General features: G+C 44.5%; 1 protein-coding gene and 1 long non-coding RNA gene across 4 annotated transcripts in view; one reads left to right on the top strand and one right to left on the bottom strand.

The window, feature by feature from the left end:
* Nucleotides 1–8201: 8201 nt before the first annotated feature.
* KIF16B (kinesin family member 16B) overlaps nt 8202–22694 on the bottom strand; it is a 317342-nt gene continuing 302849 nt past the window's right edge. For both annotated transcript variants that reach the window (XM_010381460.2, XM_010381461.2), the window contains one exon: nt 8202–9508. In XM_010381460.2, the coding sequence (XP_010379762.1) occupies nt 9350–9508 (159 nt within the window). In that variant the 3' untranslated portion in view covers nt 8202–9349. The remainder of the gene's footprint in view (nt 9509–22694) is intronic.
* LOC115892905 overlaps nt 12751–22694 on the top strand; it is a 31238-nt gene continuing 21294 nt past the window's right edge. The window contains exons 1-2 of one of the 2 annotated variants that reach the window (XR_004052834.1): nt 12786–12834; nt 14029–14124. This is a non-coding gene — a long non-coding RNA (uncharacterized LOC115892905). Of the gene's footprint in view, nt 12835–14028; nt 14125–22694 lie in introns of both variants that reach the window. The other variant, XR_004052835.1, reaches the window with a different exon arrangement.

Below are 22694 nucleotides of genomic sequence, written 5' to 3'. Positions count from 1 at the left end.
ATTTTAAATTCTCTTTATGAAAATAACTGGTGTGACTTCTACCTCCTGCCTCACCCATGACTGATGTACTCAGTGTTTTCTCTAATCCAGGCAGTGGCAGGGAGACTGGAGTTAACACAGAACATTGAGACTCAGGGTCCCAATTAACTCTGTCACTTGGGTAAGTCAGAACCTCCTTCAGACGGTTTTACCTTTAGAGATCATTTTACATTAGATTGTGAATGGTGGCCATGGGCAGATTGAAGCCTGTGTATGTGTCAGCCTCTGTCCCATGCCTGGGTGGACAGTTTTATTACACAACCTGATTTTCTTTCGGTGGAGCACGTCTTCCCCATTTACATCTATAATGTCTGTCTAGCCCCCGATTGGCCCCTGGATCCAGATTGTTTTCAAGGCTCCTTCTAGCTCTGACATTCTTTTGTTTCCAGCCAGGTGCAATGCTGTCCTGCTCATGACCTGTGCTTTTGCTGGGAGCTTAGAGAATGTCACAAGGCAGTATAAGTGATATAATTGCTCCCAGCCACAGACATATGAAAAAATGCAAGAAATAACTGGTCCCCCTGTCTTGGTCACTCTGAGAAGTGCAGACTCTCTGGAGGTATAAAACAACATGCTAAAGTTGTGCTCTTTGGAGTCCTTAGGGGCTGTAGCCCATTCCTCATCTGCAGTGGTTACTGCCTTACCAGCACATTTGCTGGAACAGATGGAGACTTTTCCCCTGACTTGAACGTGCAACAAGAGGCTTGGCCACTGGTGGAAGAATGGTTGTGGTTTTCTGGGAAACTAATAGATCTCTTGCCACCTCTCACCATCATCAGGATCCTTGCCCAGCTCATCAAGATTGCAGCCCGTGTGTAAGAAAGTGGCATGTGGAGATGATGTGGCATCTTACTTGATGTCAAAAAGTAGCATCACGTGCAGCTGGAAAGCCCTACAGAGTCCAGCTCCTCCTTCCTTCTGCTTTTAACTTCAATAGATTTGTCTCTGGACAAGAGCTACGCAGAGAGACTGCCTTTGAAGGATCTTCACTTCCACCAAAATAAACTCTTGCCTTAGTACACACTCTGAGAAAGAAGGCCTTTGAGGTCGAACAGCTATGAGCATTGTCAGCATCAAGGAGAATGTGTGTGAGCCTGGCTGTTTGGGAGACACAGAGGCTGCAACGAAGCTAGGTACCCCTCTCTCTGCCTGAACACGACCTGCCACCCGCATCCTGCTGCAACTTCTCCTCACCTGAGATATGTCCTCGCCCCTCAGGGCCTCTTGCTTTTGTGGGAAGCTGTCACTGGCTGCAGCTATGGCCAGTGGCAGTCTGTCCCCCATTGGTGATGATGCCATTGGGGGGACTAGGAGGACCTTTTCTGCTTGCACCAAACTGAGAAGTTAGTTCACTAAATGTTCCGATGAATTAATACCTGAAGCACAATTGTCTTTTTGACAATTTGAATTCATACAAACTGGACCATGCTGAAATTTTTTGGAGGCCCTAGGTTAGGAGTATTGTTACTGAAATGCCAGGGTTTTGGTCTAGATCCTGTTGTTCACTGCACAGAAAGCCAGTCACTGAGATGAATACTGCCAGGGAAGAAGGCTTTAATTGAATGCTTCAGCAAAGGAAGTGGGAGATCAGTCTCAAATCCATCTTCCTGACTGACTAAAGTTAGGGATTTATATATAGCAGGGAAGAAATGTAGCCATGAAACAGAAATTAGGGAGGGGCAAGGAAGAGGGGTTGTTCAACAGGAAGCAGGTGGTCACTTGGGTAGTCATGCTGGGTGAGGGGTCTATGTCTTATTGTCCAGATGTGGTGATCTGGTGAAGTCCAGCTTCTTGATGCCATCTAGGAGGCCTGATGGTTGGTTTTCTGAGAAAGGAACTCAGATAAGACAAATGTAACTTTCTCAAGTTTTAACTCTGGGAGGATCATTTTCTGTTTATTCAAAGAAATCACAGACATCAGTTCTATGGGACCATTGGGCCGGTTTCAGTATCAGCCTATGAGCCATGTGCTCCATAGAAACTGACCTGCTTCACTGAACCACACACACTCAGGGTGGCTGAGCTTTTGGTTCTATTCCAGCAAAGGGGTTCTCTGTAAATGCAAGGCATGGATTGAGCAACCCATAAATGCAAGGCATGGATTGAGCAACCCATAAATGCAAGGCATGGATTGAGCAACCCATTTCTGATGGCCCCACACAGACACTTCATGTTAAAATTAATTTATAGGCCATCCTGTTGAACCTAAAAACAATCTTTTCATTTATGGATAGGGCCGACATGATTATGTTGAGGCCCAGAAGGTCAACTGGGAGGTCAAGACGGGTGGATCGCTTGAAAATCAGGCTGGGGATAAAATCAGATGCTATGCCCAGATTATCTGATGCCCAGGCATCCCTGGGCTTAAGGACACAATGCTCCTGTGCAGTTGCCGGTCTAAGTCATAAACGGAGCCCCACAGCCAGCACGTAGCTTTGTGACAGCTGCGCCCGCATGGGGCTTTTGTCTTCTGTTCACAAAGCAAGGATTAGGTAGGAGCCCAAAGACAGGACGGGAACTTTACTTGGGCCTGCTGGCTGCTGCAGTACATAAGTTGGACACATTGCAGCTGGGCATCTGAGGGTCTGAGGAGATGATGCTTCTCCATGGCAAGAGCCTCTGAGATCTCAGAACTCCAAACGCACCAAAGGTCAAAGAAAAAGAGTGGAACAGCCAGCCCCTGCATGGCGCAGGACAGCACTCTGCGCTCCATCTTGTCCTTTCGTTGTTAATATTTAATTCAGAAGCTTGTTTCTTTCTCCCTATTATGTGCGAGTTTGAAGGCTGAGTCTCGGCTGTCACGTGCCCTTATCTTTCCTCCCCCAGGAATATCCTGAAACAGTGGTAGCTAATGGGAAAACATGATTCCCTTTACAAAACTCTGGTCAGCCACCTTTCAGGCGCCCTTTAATCTGGCCTCTACCTGCCTCTCCAATCCCACGCTCTCCTGTTTTTCTCTTCATATCATAGCCAGGATGGGTGATTTCTGCCATTCAAGGTCTTTTCTCAATCTGGGGTGATCTCTCTGGCACCCTTCTCAACTCTTAGATCTCAGGCCAAATGTCGCTTGCCCCCGAGCCTCCCAGACTAGAGCATTTCTCTAGCATGTGCTCTCCAGCATCCTTGACTTTTCCATCATGACATGTATCACAATTTGCAGTCATACAGTTGTGCCATTATTGGTCCACGTCTCGAGTGAAATGGGAGCTCCCAGAGGGAGGACCTGTGGCCATGATGCCCACACTGCCCACCGCTGCGTGTCCGGCACTGGGCCCTGGGCCAGGATATAGAAGACGCTCGTGAATGTGTGTTCATTGACTGAATGGTGGATTGCAGGGCACTGATGAGGAGCCAACTCTTCTCTCACAAGGAGTAAGAAGGACACAGCCAGCTTGCTCTGCATTCTCTGTGCCATGCTCCTTCTCAACTAGGTGGCCAGTGGTGCCGCACGAACAGCCAGAGTTCCTTCCCCTCTCCCACTGCAGGAGGAGGGGTTGGGGAGGTGGCCATGACATGAATCTACACAGGTGGCTTCAAGTAGGGCAAGCATCCTCCATTCCTTATGAACATTCTCAGGCCAACTTCAAATACCTTGGTCATCTCACTGTCCTTGTCCCTCCCAGCCCCTAGCCCCCAAGGGGTACAGAGTGAGAGAGGGGCCATGGGGATGGCAGGCAGGGAAGAATGGCACACGGCGTATGCTCATGAGGACCCATGCTGGGGAGCAGGCTTGAGGTGTGCAGTAGAAGACCCTGGCTGGCACCAGTGTCTTCTGGGCAGAGCTACACACATGGACAACTCTTCCAGTGTCCAACTTGTCCAAACTCTTCGGATAAGAAGTCTGAAGGAACACTCCAGGCCCCAAACCCTCAAGGGAATGCTGCACTCCTTGGCCAGAAATACTTTACTAAAAACAAACAACTACACATAGGTGCGCTGAGAGACTGTTGCTCTAGGAGAAGGCACTGAAAACCCTTCATAAATGTAAACATGGCCTTTCCCATTCACTTGTAAGGGATAAGCAGCCAGTATTTTAATCACTCTGCAGCTGAAGGCTTGCACCCACCATGGGTCAACTCTTCGTATTAGAGTCACTGAAATCAAACTTTAAACATCACGAAGTCATTTGTGATGGCAGGCCACCACACTCCTTGTTTGGCTTCTAGCTTGTTTTTAGGAGAAAAGCTAACAGAGTTTAGAAATCAACCAAAGTGCAATTTTTTTTTTTTTTCTAAACCCTTAATTACCACAAACTGGTATTTCTTATTGTTCTCTGTGATTCTTTTCTCTGGAGATAGTCCTGGCAGCTTTGACAGGGCAGTCGCAGCCCGCCTTCCTTCCTTCCTTCTGCCAGAGTGGGAAGGAACGCTGGAGTCACGGGAACAGCAAACCCCGAGGCTGTTCTCCGGTGAGATGCTCTCAGGCACAACTGTAAGTGCTACCGGAAAGACACAAACACTTCCGCAAATGTTAACTGTGCGTAAGAATTCTGGACACTTTCAAGAAAAGAATTCTGCTTTCAAGCAGTGATGAGTGAGGTTTAATTATATTTTTCACATTTTCCCCATCGGATTTAATTTCTGGAGAAAGGCTTCCCTCTTTCTGGTGGTATGTCTCGATGTTACCAAACCATTTCCTATATTTTAATCTTGTGGGGCTTTCTGCATTTTTCTTTATGCATTTCCCATTTTGTACCCAGTGTACTTCCCCTTCTTCGATGCTTAGAGAAAGATGGCTTGTGCATCTTTTTGCAAACATAGCCATTTGTCTCTCTCTGAATGGGGAAGAATCTGCCTTTTTGGCAATGGAGAAGGGGAAAACCAAGTCAATGAACTTCAAATTCCGTGTTTGGAGAGGTAATCCTCAGGAAAAAACCTCATTATTTCATTTTCAAATACAAGAGTAGATTTCAAATGAGGATAGTCAAAGAAAGAATGTTTTGCATTTAGTCAATTTTTCAAGAGTCACACAGGAGACAGCTTTCTAGAAAGGCATGGGGTAACCTTGGGAGATGTGCCACAGCCAGGTGCTGAGTTCCTGGATGATAAGTGCGTGTATGTGCTATTTGCAGGTAACAAGGATGAACTCACATCCCTCAACCCCTTCAGTTCAGTCAACTGCCTTTTTGTTCCTTCTACTGGATCCCAAATAATCATTCTCAAGGTAACACTCTGGCCAACACTAATACCATTCCTCTAACTCAAAGATACCACTACAGGATCAATTTGAAACAGGATGCTTCAGAAATTTGCAATAATGGGCAATTTTTGTCAATTTGGAAATAATTCCGTGTGCGCAAAGTTCAAAATCGTGTACCACAGAATCATTTCCCATCTAATGAACTGTCATCAGTAAAAGCAGTTTCAACAGAAAAAAAAAAAAAACCAAAAACCAAAAATCAAACAAACAAAAAAACAAAGAAAGTCAATAGCCAGGTCTTCTTGTATGTCAAAAAAGCCGTTTTGGAAAGGAGGAATACACAAGGTTTAATTTGCAAGAATGAGTCTCTGTAGATTAATGGTCTTTGATTAGTTTTCCCAAAACCTAAATCACCTGTCATGATAAGCTAAGTAAAACTAAAGTAGTTAATTTTGCCATCTCACTGTCCTTGCCCCTCCTAGCCCCCAGTTAATTTTGCCATTGGATTTATTTTGCCTAACTTTTCTACTCCCCTTCTTTTATTTAACATGAAAAAAGAAAGACCTTTCTGATAAAGTCGGATCGGACCTGAATCCCTCCTATAGGTGTGTCAGATTATGGGAGGAGAAGGGTCTCCTGAGGCAGAGATGTTCAACTGTCAACTGACGACATCTCAAGGCAACATTCTAATCAAGGCAACATTTTAGGCATTTATAAACGAGAGTGTACTTGGAAAACCTAATGCTACTGTTTGAAGCATGTCAGGCCTGAATCGCTATGTACATTCTCTTTGAGGAGACAAGGCAAGCCTTGTGGCAGGCTCAGAATATCGGTAAGGAGCCACATCCCCTTAGCACGGGGCTCCCTATCCCTGAGTGAGCGCCTGAGGAAATGCGGTCTTGCGGTTGTGTGCTGCAGATGTGTCCAGAAAAAAAAAAAATAATAACTTGCCTTTAAAAGTTGAATCCAGAACACCAACGTGACCCTGCACCACAGATGCTCCCCAAAGGGGTCTCCAACTCTGAGTCCATGGCATGCTCTAGCCGTGAAAGCTTTTGGCTGCTTCTGCCCAGACTTGGACATGTATGCTGTGTACAGCTCTGAGTAGATCAGGGACCAAATTGGGCAGAACTAGCTCCCTCTGCATAAAATTGTAAATAGAATCGGCCTTGGGGTGGGATACCCTGTTTGTTGTATCTTCAAAGCATCCCCCATTGTGAGCCATAGAATCTTCTAGATGTCAGTCACTGGGGAAGCCAGCATGACCTGGTTACTCCCTATTCATATGCCAAAATGAATCACAGAGGTAAATGTGAATCTTTCTAACTCAGCAATAGCAAGGTCTGAGTGGGAACTGGGTGGAAGGTTACAATACCAGTGATATAAACAAATTCGGTACACATATTAACCATGCAAGTAAGACCTAGGAGTTAATGTCAAAACTACTTAAATAAAAAATTCTGTTTAAGTTCCTTAGATCTGTCCAACTGACTGCCAAAGTATTTATGCTCATGGCACTTCAATGTGAATAATGTGAATTGCCTAAAGCGGGCAGCTTGGTGTTACTTTGTTATTAAGTAATAAAATATCCAACTGCTAATTTCCTTTTACTCGTTTAAATTAGTCCAAATCAATGGAGTTTCCATTTGTTATCCTAACTCTGTCATCTGTCTTATCTTCACTCCAGAAAGGAATTCTGTTATTTGTTTAGATGTGACTTTTCATTTGCTTTTCCACTTTCCCTCATGTTTTATTCAGAATCAGCTGCCTTTCAATCAGATTGGAGTATGTACTTCACGTCCACACACAAGGGACTGAAATGAGTCCGAATGATGTGGTTTATTCCTCTGCTGTAACCATGGGCTAGAATGAAACTCAAGAGACCATTCAGTACCACAGCTTCATTTTCAGATGGGGAGACTGAGGCCTAGAGAGGCAAAACGACTTCCATGTTATGGCCGACTTTAGCCAGAGCTTGCTAGTAGTACTCAAACTCCAAACTCAACTGTAATTACTTAAGGTGAGGATTAGAATAGAAAGATCTTCTGATTCCTGTACTTCTTACAAACACATGTCGATTTATTCTTGCCAAACCTCCTGTATGATTTTAACAAAATGCCTACCAGGAGCCTAGTCTCCAATACTGGCCTCAAAGGCCAAGAGATGGATTATCTGGTCAGTCTGAAGAAAAACCACTTAGTTTACTCAGCAAATGAGGGACCATCTTTAGTGCTTAAGACTCCTCTTAAATAAATGACCTATGGTTAATTATTATCTACCCAGCTCTTATCCCTTAATCTCTAGTTTGAAATTCTCTGGTAGTAACTGCTCCTAAACCTATGCCTATAATCACAACTGCAGACAAACGCAGGTCCTTCTGCAGCAACAATGTCCTCATTTTTTTTCACACTAAACTATGATATTTAATTAGTGCAGTACTAGTTTTCCTCCTTATAGGGATAATTGCCTGTTTACACATATTTTTCAGGTTGGAGAACTTCGTTGTGAAGGCATTCTCTTTTTTTTTTTTTTTTTTTTTTTGAGACAGAGTCTTGCTCTGTCGCCCAGGCTGGAGTGCAGTGGCCGGATCTCAGCTCACTGCAAGCTCCGCCTCCCGGGTTCACGCCATTCTCCTGCTTCAGCCTCCCGAGTAGCTGGGACCACAGGCGCCCGCCACCTCGCCCGGCTAATTTTTTGTATTTTTAGTAGAGACAGGGTTTCACCGTGTTAGCCAGGATGGTCTCGATCTCCTGACCTCGTGATCCGCCCGTCTCGGCCTCCCAAAGTGCTGGGATTACAGGCTTGAGCCACCGCGCCCAGCCGTGAAGGCATTCTCTAGAAGACTGAATGCAAACATGTTCTGTTAACCATTCATTCATGACTTCAATCATTACTATCACTGCATCTTCTGCAACACAAATGCTGAGTTATACATTATGTATCTTTCCAAGCACATTAGATCAATGTTTAAACAGACTAGTATGAATGATCATGTCACAGACTTAAAATAGCTTACAGGGTTGGATGCCAAATCTTCATTTAATATTGATAGCAGCTCAATTTAAATTTTGAAAAAGCAAACACATTTAATAAATTTGGTGTGATAACATATTTTGATGGAACTATTGTACAGAATGTGTACATATATAAATCTATAGATAGAATTATATACATTTGAATATATACCACATACATATTTTTTCCACTCACATTTTTCTCTTTAGTAAAACAAAGCACTTTTACTGTACACAGAAGTGCAATGCTACATTAAGTCCTGAGTAATTTAAGGTATCATTAATAAACTGCTATAAATTCTAGTTTTCCAGCCAAAGATCCAGTAGATTCTGTAACAAAAAATGTGAACAAAATAATACTTAAAAATATGCATTTAGCTTTGCGTTCATTTTGTGCTTAGCAGAAAAAGCCCAAGAATGCACAGTAGCCATTTAGATTTGGGAGAACATTCTTGAATATTCAAGGTTAAATAAATATTCTATTTGTAGGGATTTATAGAAGTTTTAAGTGATGTTGTCTACATCCAATTTGTCAAACATGGAAGACTACAGTCATGATTGGATCAAAAAAATCCCTTTTGCAGAATATGAAATTCTGTGTAAACATCAGTGTTTAGGTTTTATATAAAAGTTTGATTCAAATGACGGAAAAAAAGAAAAAAGTACAATGAAATAATTTAAAATGCTTTTCTTGGAATATAGTCAGCCACATGGAAGGAATATTAAAAATACGAGTGTATTTTGGTGAAAGGGGAAACCAGATGAAAGTCATTTAACGGTGGTCTGGTAAGCCACTCACTTTGGGAGGTCCCAGGCTGGCTTGGCTCAGGGAGCCCATGATGGCCAAGCCACATCTATCTTGCCACAGGGGACGAACTTTGCTGCGCAGTGAGAAGGAAGCACTGTGGGAAAAGGCCACGTTCATCCGCAATGGAACGGTAACGGCTGCCTGCGAGGGTCACATCAGCAGGCAGAGCATCCTATCCCCAAACTCAGGCACTAGGTATGAAAACGTGAGGTGGCCCGGGCCCGCTGCTGCACGTCTGCCTTCAGCAGGAGGAGGCAGACCCGGATCCTCGCATGGGGGAGCTGCCCTGCATGGGAGCCGGCTTCAACGAGAAGGCACTGCTTTGGTGGTTCCTCCATCAGCCCTGGCTCTACCCCGTCCCATGGCTGCTGTAGTCAAAGACTCCTTTCTTGAAGAATGGCGAAAACTCACAGATGGTGTGTTTCGAGAGAGTCAGCCCCACTTTGTTGATGTGGAGGGGAGATGTTGCGGACTGGAGCAACACGCTGAAAAAGTCCCTGAGGTATTTCTGTGGAAGAGACAAGAGTTAAGAACATGGTCAATTGGGAGGTCAAGGTGGGTGGATCGCTTGAGCTCAGAAGTTTGAGACCAGATTTCTCCAACATGGAGAAATCCTATCTCTACAAAAAATATAGAAATTAAATGGGCATGGTGGTGCACTGAGGCGGGAGGATCACTTGAGCCCAGGAGGCAGGGGCTGCAGTGAGCTGTGATGGTGCCACAGCACTCTTGCCTGGGTGACAGAGTAAGACCCTGTTTCAATCAATCAATCAATCAATCAATCAATCAATCAATCAGTCAATCAGAACACGGTCAAGATATTGCTGGGTGGTGTCAAGAAGAAGAGAAGAAATTTCCAGAAACAACTTCCCATCCAGCTGGAAAGTGCTATCATTGTCATTAAAACCAGCACGTGAGGAATGTTCTCCACTGTCTCAGCTATCATCAGACCAACCAGAGAAGATGGAGTCAAAAAACACATATGCACAGGAGAAATATCTTTGGCTCAGCACTGATTCTGGGCAGCACTGCCTCAGGTCTATGGTAGACAATGCCCAGGGAAATGTCAAGGGTGCCGGGCACAGGGGGACTGCCTCTCAGCCACAGTGTCACTAGTTAATCTCTTATTTAAAAAAGTCATTTCCTCCCCCATTCCAGTTACTCATTAAATAGAAAGACGATTAAAAAAAAAAAGTGCCGGCCATCTGTACAAGGTTAAATATGCTGCTTACTGGTGTTTTAAAATTGCACAGTCAGTATCTGTTTCGAACCCTTCTTATAAAATAAAGGGAAAGAAATACTGGGGACAAGAGGGTCAGTTCCAAGCAATGAAATTTACAAATCTTTTTGCACATCCTATAATCATCAACAAAAAGGAATCCTTACTAAGATTAATTGCTTCAGACCCTACTGCACGTGTTTGTTGCAACATTATCTGCCTTTTTTGGCACTGAGAAAGCAAAGCATGTGTGAGACTAGGCTCTGGGAACTGGGGATAAAATCCGACGTGGGAGCTGGAGGGATGTGTTAAAGGAAAAGAGGGCACACAAGAATAGTTAATATATTTTAGGCCAGGCATATCTCATCTGAAACAGAAAATGGGCTGGAGGGAAGGGGTTAGACCCAAACCTTTATTATTGTCTCAGTGTGCTTAAAAAACCCAAACAACCCTGGCACAATCTTAGGAATTAAACATAATAATTCTGGACTCTGAGCAACAACAACGAAAAATTTGTCGAAGCAACATGGCCTAAGCCTGGAGCAGTAGTTCCCAACAAGGGGCAGTTCTGCCCCATAGGGTATTCAGCAGTGATTGGTGGCAGTTTTGAGTGTCACATGGGGGTGCACAGGCAGTGCACCTAGTGGATGCTGGCCAGGGATGCTGCTAACATCTGCCAATGCACACACAGTCCCTCTGACAAATAATTACCTGGCCCAAATGTAGACCATGCCACAGTTGAGAAGACGAAGTGGAATTTAGCTACCTCTATGAATTGCCAATCTGAAATTTCCTTCTGAAAGAAGACATTCTACTCGAGGAGAATCTGTTAATTCTCCTTGAAAATATTAATGAGGACTGCTAACAACAACACTGGTAAAATAACTTAGTTTCTAAAAATCTTCTAATAGCCAATGTTTTACACTTAATGGAAGTAAAACTGATGCATGATAAATTGTACATTTTTTTTTTTTTTTTTCTGAGATGGAGTCTTGCTCTGTCTCCGAGGCTGGAGTGCAGTGGCGCAATCTCGGCTCACTCAGGCGACTTCTGTCTCCTGGGTTCGAGCAATTCTCCTGTCTCAGCCTCCTGAGTAGCTGGGACTACAGGCATGTGCCACCACGACCAGCTAATTTTTTTGTATTTTTAGTAGAGATGGGGTTTCACCACGTTGGCCAGGCTGGTCTCAAACTCAAATGATCCTTCCTCCTTGGTCTCCCAAAGTGTTGGGATTACAGGCGTGAGCCACCGTGCCTGGCCAGATAAACTGTACATTCTTTAAATGTATAACTTAATGGGCCAGGCACGGTGGCTCACACCTATAATCCCAGCACTGTGGGAGGCTGAGGCGGGCAGATCATGAGGTCAGGAGATCGAGACCATCCTGGCTAACACAGTGAAACCCTGTCTCTACTAAAAATACAAAAAAAAAAAAAATTAGCCGGGCATGGGGGTGGGCGCCTGTAGTCCCAGCTACTTGGGAGGCTGAGGCAGGAGAATGGCATGAACCTGGGAGGCAGAGCTTGCAGTAAGCCGAGATCGCGCCACTGCACTCCAGCCTGGGCAACAGAGTAAGACTCCGTCTCAAAAAAAACCAAAAACCAAAACAAAATGTATAACTTAATGAGTGCTGACCTGTGTGAAACCACCATTAAATCACGATAAACATTTGCATGTCCTTCAAAAGTTTCCTAAGGCACCTCACTTCATGTTATCCTTAATCTGGCCTGGAATGACATCTTCTTCTGGTATTACCCATTTCCCAGGAAGGAAGCTACTGCCAGGAGAGGTGAGTAAGGCTAGTCATCTAGAAAGAAGACCTGAAAGCAAGTATTCTTGGAGGTTTTTTCTTGTTCAATATCCCTGACTTACTGATCTCATGGTACCCTCTCAAGAAACGATCCTGAAATTGAAAGTAGGTGTAGGTAAGAAGTTATGAAAATCAACTGCTGAAAAATGAAGATCTTAATCTTCGTAATTATTTTCATCAGAGAGGCAAAGGGAGACTTGTCTTCCACTTTTCTGTGGGAAGGGACCTTGAGAATATCAACTTTAAAGGGACTTGAATTGCGTTAAATAGGGTCAGCAGTATATATTGTAGACTGCATTCAACCAGCCAATGCTCGTGATGACATGCATGTGCACAGCTGATTGTTTTAGGAAGGTCAAGGGGGAGATGATTTGGAAAATGGGAGATGCAGAGCTTGCTGATTTGTGCGTGGAGCCGCTACTCTTTCACAGTTTAATGCATGGATAGAGCAAGGCTCTCTGCACAGGCCTCATCTCAGGTAGCTCCTTGTGAGCTCTGGCTTCAGGTCTCCCACAGGCTGCATTAACAGGCAGGCTGATGTTTACAACAAAGTTGCCTTCAGGATGAACTCTGACGGATGGGAAGGCAATTGAAATCTGGGAGCAGATGTTTTATCAGCATTTGTCATAATTAGTACACAAAGTAGGGTCCCTTTAAAGGGCCAATAAAGCCTAAAGGGTATAATGAGAAGAGAAGTGAAAGTTAAAAATGCAAATGAAAAGAAAAGAGGAAGTATTCGAGACAGTATTCGAGACACCCTCCCTTCCAAAGCACCACCATAAGAAGAGAACAATACAACTGCCAGGTAATGTCTTTTTCTTTAAATAAACTCATTAGTGTATTTTGATAAAAACTCCAGATAGAGTGATCTGATTTGACTAATTCTAAACATTAAAGAAGAGTTTTCTCTTTGCAAAACAAATTTCTGCCTAAGGAGAATTAGGCAGCTTTCGCTTCTTTATCATAGCCTGCTTCCTTGGCGCAAATAAATGATTAGATTAGGAAGTGTTCTTTGCAGTGTCCTCAAAGTGCTCTGAAGTCTGTTAAGATAAGGCATGACCTTTGCTGGCCATGTCCAGAGCCACATGCTTAAAATGGGCTGAACAAATTCTGGCAAATGAAAAAACCAAGGGACTGGGGCTACAGCTGGGGACACAAGTCAGAACTAAAATTCTAGAAAGTTCTTAAGGTCATAGTCAGTGTCTCATTCTTCTCTGAAGTCCCCTATCATCCCTGGAATACTGCCAAGCTTAGGAAATGTGCTGAGAAGAAACCTTGCTGATTTTAATTCGTTATCTTTTTTTGAATTAAAGTATATGCACAGAAAACCACACACCACAAGTGTACAGTTGAATACAGTTTCACAAAGTTAATATATCTGTGCCATCAGCATCTAGATATAAATTATACAACACTTCCAGCCCCCAGGCAGCCCTCCTCATACTCCCTCCTCTGGTACAAACCTTCCCTCAAGGGCAGCTGCTATTCTGATTTCTAGCACCACAGATTCGATTCACCAGTTTTTGAACTTCATATGAGTGAAATCATTTGGATATACCCTTTAGTGTCTGGCTTCCATGGCTTCATGCCATGTCTGTGAGATGCGGCCATGCTGTGCACATAGCTGTGGTTTGTTCAGTACCAGCACTGTGCAGTATTTCACATCTGAACAAAACCACCGACTGACTTTAACACAGGGATAAGCGTTGGTCACTGCTTTGGTCCTTTAGTCTGAACTCTTCTTCACTAATGAAATCTACTTCCCAACATTACTGGTGTCTGATGAGTCAAGTTTACCACTATCCTTCCAATAAAGAACTTTCCCGTAGAGATTTACACTAAAATCTAAGCTTAGCCAATGTACTCAAACTCTGCTATTTATATATATGTGTATATATATATATATATATATGTAAATATTTAAAATATACATACTTACCTAACAACACACATTCATATTAGTAATTTTTAATGCCTATGCTCATAATGTTTTCCACAGCATCTGTGGCTGAAGGGAGAAAATTAAAATCTCCCTGTCGAAGCTATCCCTTGTCGTTGACCCCAAAGTCACCCTCGCCCTCCCAGGATGTGAAAAGTAAGTCCAGGTGTCAAGCTGCATCTCCCCAGGACAGCACGCTTTATAAAACAGCATTGCAAAAACTGAAGGATATTAGGAGTTTAAGTGACTTATCCAGGTCCGAAGGGCAAAGTGGGAAAAAGATCTGTGAAATCCAGTATCCAATCTGTTTCTGACTTTCACAGGACATTTTCTCCATTATAAAAAGAAACAAAAGCAGGCATATTTAAACCTCTAGCATGTCAGGGACCACAGAAGGCCTGTAGTTCTTGCTCACCTGGTGGACAGTGACACACCTGAGTCTTTGCTTTGTCAAATGCCCTGTGTCAGGGCCACTGAGAACAGCAAAAGCACCTCCTAGGGTTGCACGACATGATGGCCCTGACTTGGATAGTTGGAGGAGGAAAGTCAGATTAAACCAAATCCTCTTTCAATACGATTGCAAACCGGAAATGAGATGGAGGCCGGAGCCAGAGGGGGCCTAGGAGAGGGTCTGACAGTGAGCAATCACAGGGAAGAGAAGAGGCCGAGAGAGAAAGCGGGCCACAGAGAGACAGAGGGGGCTGTTTACGGGAGGACAAGAGAAACAGGGCTGGGATGGAGGGGAAGACAAAAGAGATGGAAATAAAAAAGAAACCAAACCAGCATGACAACGTTGGAGACGGGTACCCGTGATTTATTTGTTTACCAAGCTGGCAAAAAGAATTTAAGAATAATAAGAAATATATCGGATATCTATCTAGGTTATTTACTTTTTGTGACATGGACCAATACTTATCCATACTTTCAGAAAATCAAATTTAGATGGCTAATCTTTACAACATATTTCAGTGCTGACACAGAGTGCCTTGATTTCATGAACTGTCTTTCTTCTACAGGTTTTGGGCATATTTTGTTGCTCAGGGTCAGTGAGCAGGGGGTACAGGTAACTGGGAGACGTGGACCCCCATGGGTCTGTTCCAAAGGAAGTGTGACCCTGGCACATGACGTTTAAAATCCCCCAAAACAAACACGAAATCCTGTACAGGACTATGAGCTTTTAAAGTGGAGGCCAGAAGACATGAGCAGAAGGATGGCGGGTGTGCTGATATAAGAGACACTCTAGACTCAGGCTCCTGGCTGCCACCCACAGCATCCGCCATCCCTCGCTTCTCAGTCAGGTCCCCTCTGCTGAGCCGCACGCTCTCACCGGGCAAGTCTGTCTACATCGGGCATCTTAGCTGCTTGGGTCAGATGTACTGCCTTTCCCAGGCCTGTTTGTTTCTTACAAACACGGGGAAGGTCCTCTTTCCCTCCAAGGCTCACGCTCTTCTAGAGGGAGCCAAGGCAGCTCAGGGAATGCTTCGATATCTCCCCTACAGTGCCTTGGTGGGCTCTGATTGCCCTGTATCCATTTCCCTTCCCAAACAGCACCCCAGTCCCCTTCTGAAGAAACACCTTTCCCCTCTCTGGGAATAGGTTAACTGGTTGAGTTAAGGTATAGGACAGATAAGCTTTTCCCATGATATTCTGGGTGGACACCTTATAGCCAAAGAGCTATCAAGCTACTAGCACTTGAAGTCTCCTGGAAACAAGGGTCCTTTGGGACACACCTCTTCCAGATTGTGTAGCTGCTGTTATGGAGCATTTTCAAGAGTTTGAGAAATTCAGGAAAGCTGGGCAGGCTCAGGACAGCCTTTGGTCTCTGCCCATTCCTAAGGCTAGGAGTGAATGATTCCATCTGTTTACTGTGGTGACAGTCATTTTCTACTGTTTACCATCAAGTTAACTAACAATAATCTCACAGCGCTGGCAGTGGGCAGACAAGGGTCAGGAATCAGAAGAAACCTTCCTTGTAGACCACAGTCAAGCTCCTCCAGGGCTAGTCTATGGTCAGATGGAGGCATCTGTCCATCACACTCTTCTCTTAGGAAGAGGTCGATCCTAGGAAGCTCTGGAGAATCACATTTCAGATAGGTCAGAATATCCCAGAGGTCCATCCATAGCTAGGCCTGAAGCTGGAAGGCTCCTGCCCCAGACCCTGATCTACACAGATCCCAATCTTTAAATTTCCAATACCATTTCAAAACACAACCACTAAACATTATCAATCTTTTGAACCAAAACACAGGCTAATATGGTCTACTGGCTGTGTTAGTAAGTTCTGAAAGGCAAAATGAACTCCCTACAGCAATACAGAGTAATTCAGCAAGAATTTAGTTCATTGTATTAGAGCTTTAGCATGGCACCTCAATTAGTTTATGCATCAGGAAAAAAAAAAGGAAAATATAATGTGCTGCTACATGCTATTCCATTTAGACATTCTTGAAGAAGGTCATTATCTTACTATGATTCATGTGTGACCTACACTACAATTTCAGTCTGAGCTCTGCCTGAAAGGAACATGTTTTGAAGTCACTGGAAAAAAGTGGGCAAAATCTGGCCTTTAGGCAGGTTTTTGGGTTTTTCTTTTGAACTCTAAATCTTCTGAGTGAAATGCTAATCTGCTGAGAGGAACTAACCATGGATTTCATAGTCCTTCCTGGCAAAAACCTGTGAAGTCAGCAGGGCGCTGGTTGCCTGGTGTGGCTTCCCCACTCTCTTACACCCATTCCCTTTTTGGTCTGGGACCTTGAAAGAAAGGACGATTTTAGACCAGGGGATGGGGGGAAAGAGGGGTGGTGTCCAAGTTCAGCTAACAGTCTGAACAAGAGAGCAAGGCCAAGGCCAGCCTGTGCAGGGATCTGGGTGGGGAACAGTAGGATGTGAAGCAGAACGCACAGGGCCTTGAATCTGGATTCAGGCCTGCAGGCACTTCGTACAAAGTTTCTGGTTCATGAGCTCGTGTGAGCCCCTAAGATACCCTTAGGAGAGGGATATGGATGGATGCACTTTGTTTACAGATGAAGTAACTGAGATTCCAAGAGGCAGTGACTTGGCCAAGGTCAACAGGTTATAAGAGGCTGACAAAGTAACCAGCTCTTCAAATGTAGGAAAAAGCCATTATTGCCTAATTTAATTCTCAAGGTTCAAGCCCATAAGCCTGAAAGGTAACATGGCCTTTCTTTGGGGCTGTCCATACTATGCTCATGCAGCCTCCCAGAATTTTCCCTGAATTTCAGTCAACTGCTATGTGTGTTGTGTGTGTGTGTAGAAGATGCAAGAATGAGAATTTGGGCCTTCAGATGCCTTTGAAAGATCTAAGCCTCCTTATCTGTTGGCTCTCTGCCTTCTATTTTAATTAGCAAGGAGATAAAATTGTGACCATTTTATGTTATTAAAAAGTTTGTTTTAATAGGGCTCATGACTATAATGGCAGCCTACTGCTTATTTCATGTGCAATATATCACCCCAGCCATGTCATTCTAATGATTTTTCCAGCCATCTCATTGTTGTGAGGTCCTCTTTATTTTACAAAATTTTAACATAAATCTATAATTTAATTTAAAGTTACTGAAATTATTAAAATTGAAATGTTCTTTAAAAATGTAATGGAGCTTTATCCACCTTTCCATAGTGACATATTAACAAGGAAGGAGTTCAATGGCATTCCTCATTCTCAGAAGTCATTAACCACAGTGGCAGCTTAAAGACAAGTATCAGTCTAGTAAGACTTAGAGATCTCATTTAACTTGCAGCGCTTGGAAAATTCATCGCCCACTGATGGGCCCCGAAGATGGATCAGACCTGAATGGAGCTACCCAGGGATGTTTTTAGACCTGAAAGAGTTCTGGTCACCCCTGGCCAAGTATCATAAATCGACCCAGTGTGGTCAATATGATCCATCCAGTCAAGTATTGACAATTCTAAATTCCCATAAATTCAAGTCTAAATACCTCTTGTTGGCTTTTTAGGAATCCTAAAGTTTGGCTACACGGGGTCAAATAGGCTGGGTTCCCTTCCCAACATGCTCCCAAATGTGCTCCACACTTCAAGGAAATCAGGACAGCTTGGTTTGGGTAACTTATCCATCTAGCGCAGTCACTGCACACGTGTTCTCCAAGAAGCAGTAAGCCAGGCCTGGGTATCAAGCGGAATGAAACAGACTCGGTGTCTCCCTCCTCCCCTCACAGGCACATGCTGGCTGGCACCATCCTCCACTGCTCAGAGTCTCTCCTTGTTCCTATGGGTGCTTTGCTCCCACCATCTAGATCCTTCTCATCTTCCAAGGACTGGCTCAAGGTGCATTCTGTATTGATGCCCTTCTCTTCAGACTTCATTCATGCAACCAACAAGTACTTGCTGAGAGCTTTCTATACACCAGTGTTGGGCTAGGTGCTGGGCATTCTTTTTTTTTTTGGAGACAGATTCTCACTCTGTTGCCCAGGCTGGAATGCAGTGGCATGATCTCAGCTCACTGTAACCTCCTCCTCCTCCTAGGTTCAAGCGATTCTCCTGCCTCAGTCTCCTGAGTAGCTGGAACTACAGGCATGCACCACCTTGCCTGGCTAATTTTTGTATTTTTTAGTAGAGATGGGGTTTCACCATGTTGGTCAGGCTGGCCTCAAACTCCTGACCTCAGGTGACACACCTGCCTCAGCCTCCCAAAGTGCTGGGATTACAGGCATGAGCCACTGCGCCCGGCAGTGCTGGGCATTCAATAGTGAATACTACTCAGTTCTTGTGCCAAGTAACACAGTCCTGCCTGCCTGGGAGACAAATAGGTAAAGCAGTAATTACAATTAAAATATGACTATGAGAGAACTGTAATGAGGTGATTTGGGACAGGAAAGGCTGCATGCCTAGACTTGGAAATTGGTTACTTTTATGCCAAGCCCCATAGGGTGATGAGAATCAAGCAGGTGAAGACGTTGGAGGAAGATACTGGAGGAAGCCTGTTCTGGGCAGAGCAGGAAGCATGTACCAAGTCTAGCGGCTGGGAGGCAGGGCTTTGGGGCATCACCAATTGTCTGGCATGACTGGACCGGGCAACAGGCACAGAGCACTCAGCAGATAGGACAGACTCCTGGGAACAGGACTGCTCCCGGACCTGGGCTCTGCCAGTCCTCATGCTGGGGGCCCTATGCAGTTGGGTAGTGGCACTGTGTGCTGGCGGTGGTATCTCTTCTGTATGGTGAAGTCCTGCCAGGCCTTCAGGAAGTCTCTTCCAGCTGCCATACATAATTGTTGATCAAGTGATGCTTATGACGCCAGAGGACTTTCACGAGTCTCCAAATGCCTGCTAATCCCCAACTTCTACTTAGTCTACCACTTGACCGAAGGTACTTGAAACCACCATAAAACGTCATTGGAACCTCCAGCGTGAGACTTTCATTGTGTTAATTGCAGCAAGTTTGGTGTGCTGACACTTGCATACCTTTTCCCAGCCTTTGTCAGTCTAACTCAGGGCAGGGCAAGCTTTTTCTATAGAAGGATGGATGGTATACTTTGGGCTTTGTAGGCAAAGAGGTGAAATTAAGGATATTATGTAGGTGTTTATGTAATAAGAGAGAAACTTCCGGCTCCACCCCATCCTGATTTCCTGGGGTGGGCTACCCAGGGTGGAAGGCGCATTTCGCACCCAGTGCTGGGCAGGCCACTGTCACGGTCAGTTTCACTCTCTGCCTGGTGGTGCCAATGCCAGTGTGCCTCTCTCTTCGCACAGAGCCTGGCCATCTCAACTGGGGCAGCTGACCAGAGGCAAGACAACTTCCCAGACTGAGACTCCACTGCTTGGTGACTGGCAGTTGCCAATAAGTCCCCAGTGTGTAGTCGGTGACCAGCACAGGCCCTGGCTGCCAGCCGAGTGCCGGGAAAACAGGCAGTGAGCCCGCCAGGTCTCCATGGATCACAGGTCTAGCATATTCAGGCCATGCTCACAGGCAGTATGAAAACAAGCGGCAAGGTGGATGTGGCCCGAGGGCCTATATCAGTTTTCTCTAGCTGTACAACAAATTACCACAAACATAGCGGCTGGAAGCAACACCTATTCATTAGCTCATGGTTCTGTGGGTCAGAAGTCCTGCCACAGTGCAGCTAGCCTCTGCTTATGGTCTCATGGGTTGAAATGAAGGCTGGGCTCCTATCTGGAAGCCCTGGAGAAGAACCACTTCCAAACTCCTTCAGGTTGGCCAGATACAGCATTCTGTAATCACAGGACTGGGGTCCTGCCTGAGGTTCCCTTGCTGACTGTCAGCAAGGGGCTGTTCTCAGCTCCTGAAGACCACCCACATTCAGTGGCACCCAGCCTCCTCCACATTTGAAGCCAGCCATCAGATTCCCCTCATGCTTCTGTAAAAGTTGTTAAGATTCCAAATAGAGTAATTTGTGTCAAACCCCGGCAAGTGGAGCTGGGGAAGGCCATGAAGAGAGGGCTCGCATGCTTGATCTGCCTGATCATGGGAACTATCACAAGACATGAGTCACACCAGGACAGCCACTGGCACAAGAACAGAGAGCTGATTGCACAGGAACACCTGCCTGACACTCTGTTTTGCAAGTCAATCTAAAACTGTAAGGACCTAACTGTACCTCCAAGATTACAGGTCCTATCTGGCAACTACTGACACTTGCCACTCAGAACTTGCCAGCCCTTGCAAGCTGCCATCAGCACCATAAGCTTTCTTTCAAAACAAACTTGCAAAACCTTCTCCTTCCCCAGTAAGCCTTAACCTTTTACTTTTTCTCCTGGTCTGTATGTATGTCCCGGATTGCAATGCTATTTCTTGCATATTATCCCAAATGAAACAATTTTTACTTTTACTCTCTCTTTTTCACAGTACACTTCAAATCTCTGCTTCCTCTTCTGTTACCAGGGAGAAAAAACTCTGCTTCTATGGGGCTGGCATGATTAGATTAAGCACACAGGGATACTCTCCCTTTCGCCATGTTGTGCAGCACAATCACATTTCCTCGAGCCCAAAGAGGGGAGGATTACAATGGCACCAGGGGGCCATTCTTACAATTCTCCTTACTACAGAACTGTAGTTTGCCAATCCCTGGTCTAAACTGTAACCCACAATATAAAACATATGGCAGAAAGACAGGCCACAGCACAGTAGATGCCACCTGGCAGAGAACACACCAACTCAAGAGAGCCCACACATGTACCCTGGCCGGGAACACCCACGGCCCAGGCCTGAGACTCACAGGGTGAGCACGCGCCCTCCCACCTCCCGCACGCACACCCACAGGCTCAAGGTGTGTCCAGTACGAAGCATCCCAGAGCAGCAGCATCTTCTGGAGCTTTCTGAGAGGATGGAAGTGTCTGTTATCTGTGCTGTCCATTATGCTAGCCATGTGGCTACTGAGCACTTAAAATGTGGCTAGTGAGACTGAGAAACTAAATTTTTGAAATTTTACCTTAATCTTAATCTTACTTTAAAATAAAATAGCAACATATGGCTGGTGGCTACTGTACTGGATAGCACAGATCTACACTAAGATTCTGGAGTAACCGTGCCTTCAAATGTGTGAGTTCTGAGCACAGAGGATGCATTAATATTCCTGTTTTAAAAATTTATTTAAAATTTATTTTTAAAATATGTAATACTTTACTGACTGAAAATGTCATACACACACAGATATTTATGAGTTGAAAGGGAACTTTTCATTGTTTGTACATGCATGTGTACATGTCTTCACTAAAGTGAAAAGGATCCCTTCCAATTCACTTGTGTCTTCCCAAATCTCCAGTGCATCCAAAAAATTTATTGTTATCAGTTTTTTTGCGTATCTTTCTATGGCATTTTTATGCCTACATCAACAAGTACATTTTGTACAAAATGTACAAACAAAGTATGCAGGCATACGTATTCATGCCTACATAAACAAGTATAGATACTCAGCCAGGTGCAGTGGCTCACATCTCTAATCTCAGCACTTTGGGAGGCTGAGGCAGGTGGATAGCTTGAGACCAGGAGTTTCAGACCAGCCTGGGCAACATGGCAAAATCCTGTCTCTACAAAAAATATGAAAATATTAACCAGATGTGGTGGTGCACCTGCAGTCCCAGCTACTTGGAAGGCTGAGGTGGGAGGATCACCTGAGTCCAGTAGGTTGAGGCGGCAGTTGAGCCATGATTGCGCCACTGCACTCCAGTCTGGGTGAGAGTGAGACCCTGTCTCAAAAAAACAAACCAACCAAACCCCAAATCCCACAAACACAGATGCCTCCATTTCAGTTTACACAAGCAGGTACATAAGCAACATACTCTTCTGCACCTCACTTTGCTCACTTAACAACTTATAATAAAGACCTCTCCAGAAGTACATAGTTTCTCATTTGAAATTGGTTGTACTAGCTCATTACTAATGAACATGTAGGCTGTTCTAATCTTTTGCAGTCCCGCAAGTAGTTAAACTATACATGGTAGATAATTTTTCACTACTTTAGTCAAAGGATGTTGATGTATCTCCAGAACTTAACACAGTGTCTCGTACACACTAGGTACTCAGTAAATATCAGTAAATATTTGTTGAATGAAATAATGAAGAATGAAGATTACTACAAATAGCACTGTAATAAACAATCTTACATATAAGCAAGTGTATCACTTTACCCGTAGGGTAAATTCCTAAAATGGAATTGCTGGGTCAAAGGGTATGTGCCTTTTTAATTTTGATAGACATTGCCAAACTGTTTTCCACAGGCTCTGTGCCAATTTATAC

Source organism: Rhinopithecus roxellana, chromosome 13 (assembly GCF_007565055.1).
Source record: "Rhinopithecus roxellana isolate Shanxi Qingling chromosome 13, ASM756505v1, whole genome shotgun sequence".
Classification (NCBI taxonomy): Eukaryota; Metazoa; Chordata; class Mammalia; order Primates; family Cercopithecidae; genus Rhinopithecus; species Rhinopithecus roxellana.
Note: the sequence above shows the minus strand (reverse complement) of the source record. Positions and strands in the feature narration are given on the sequence as shown.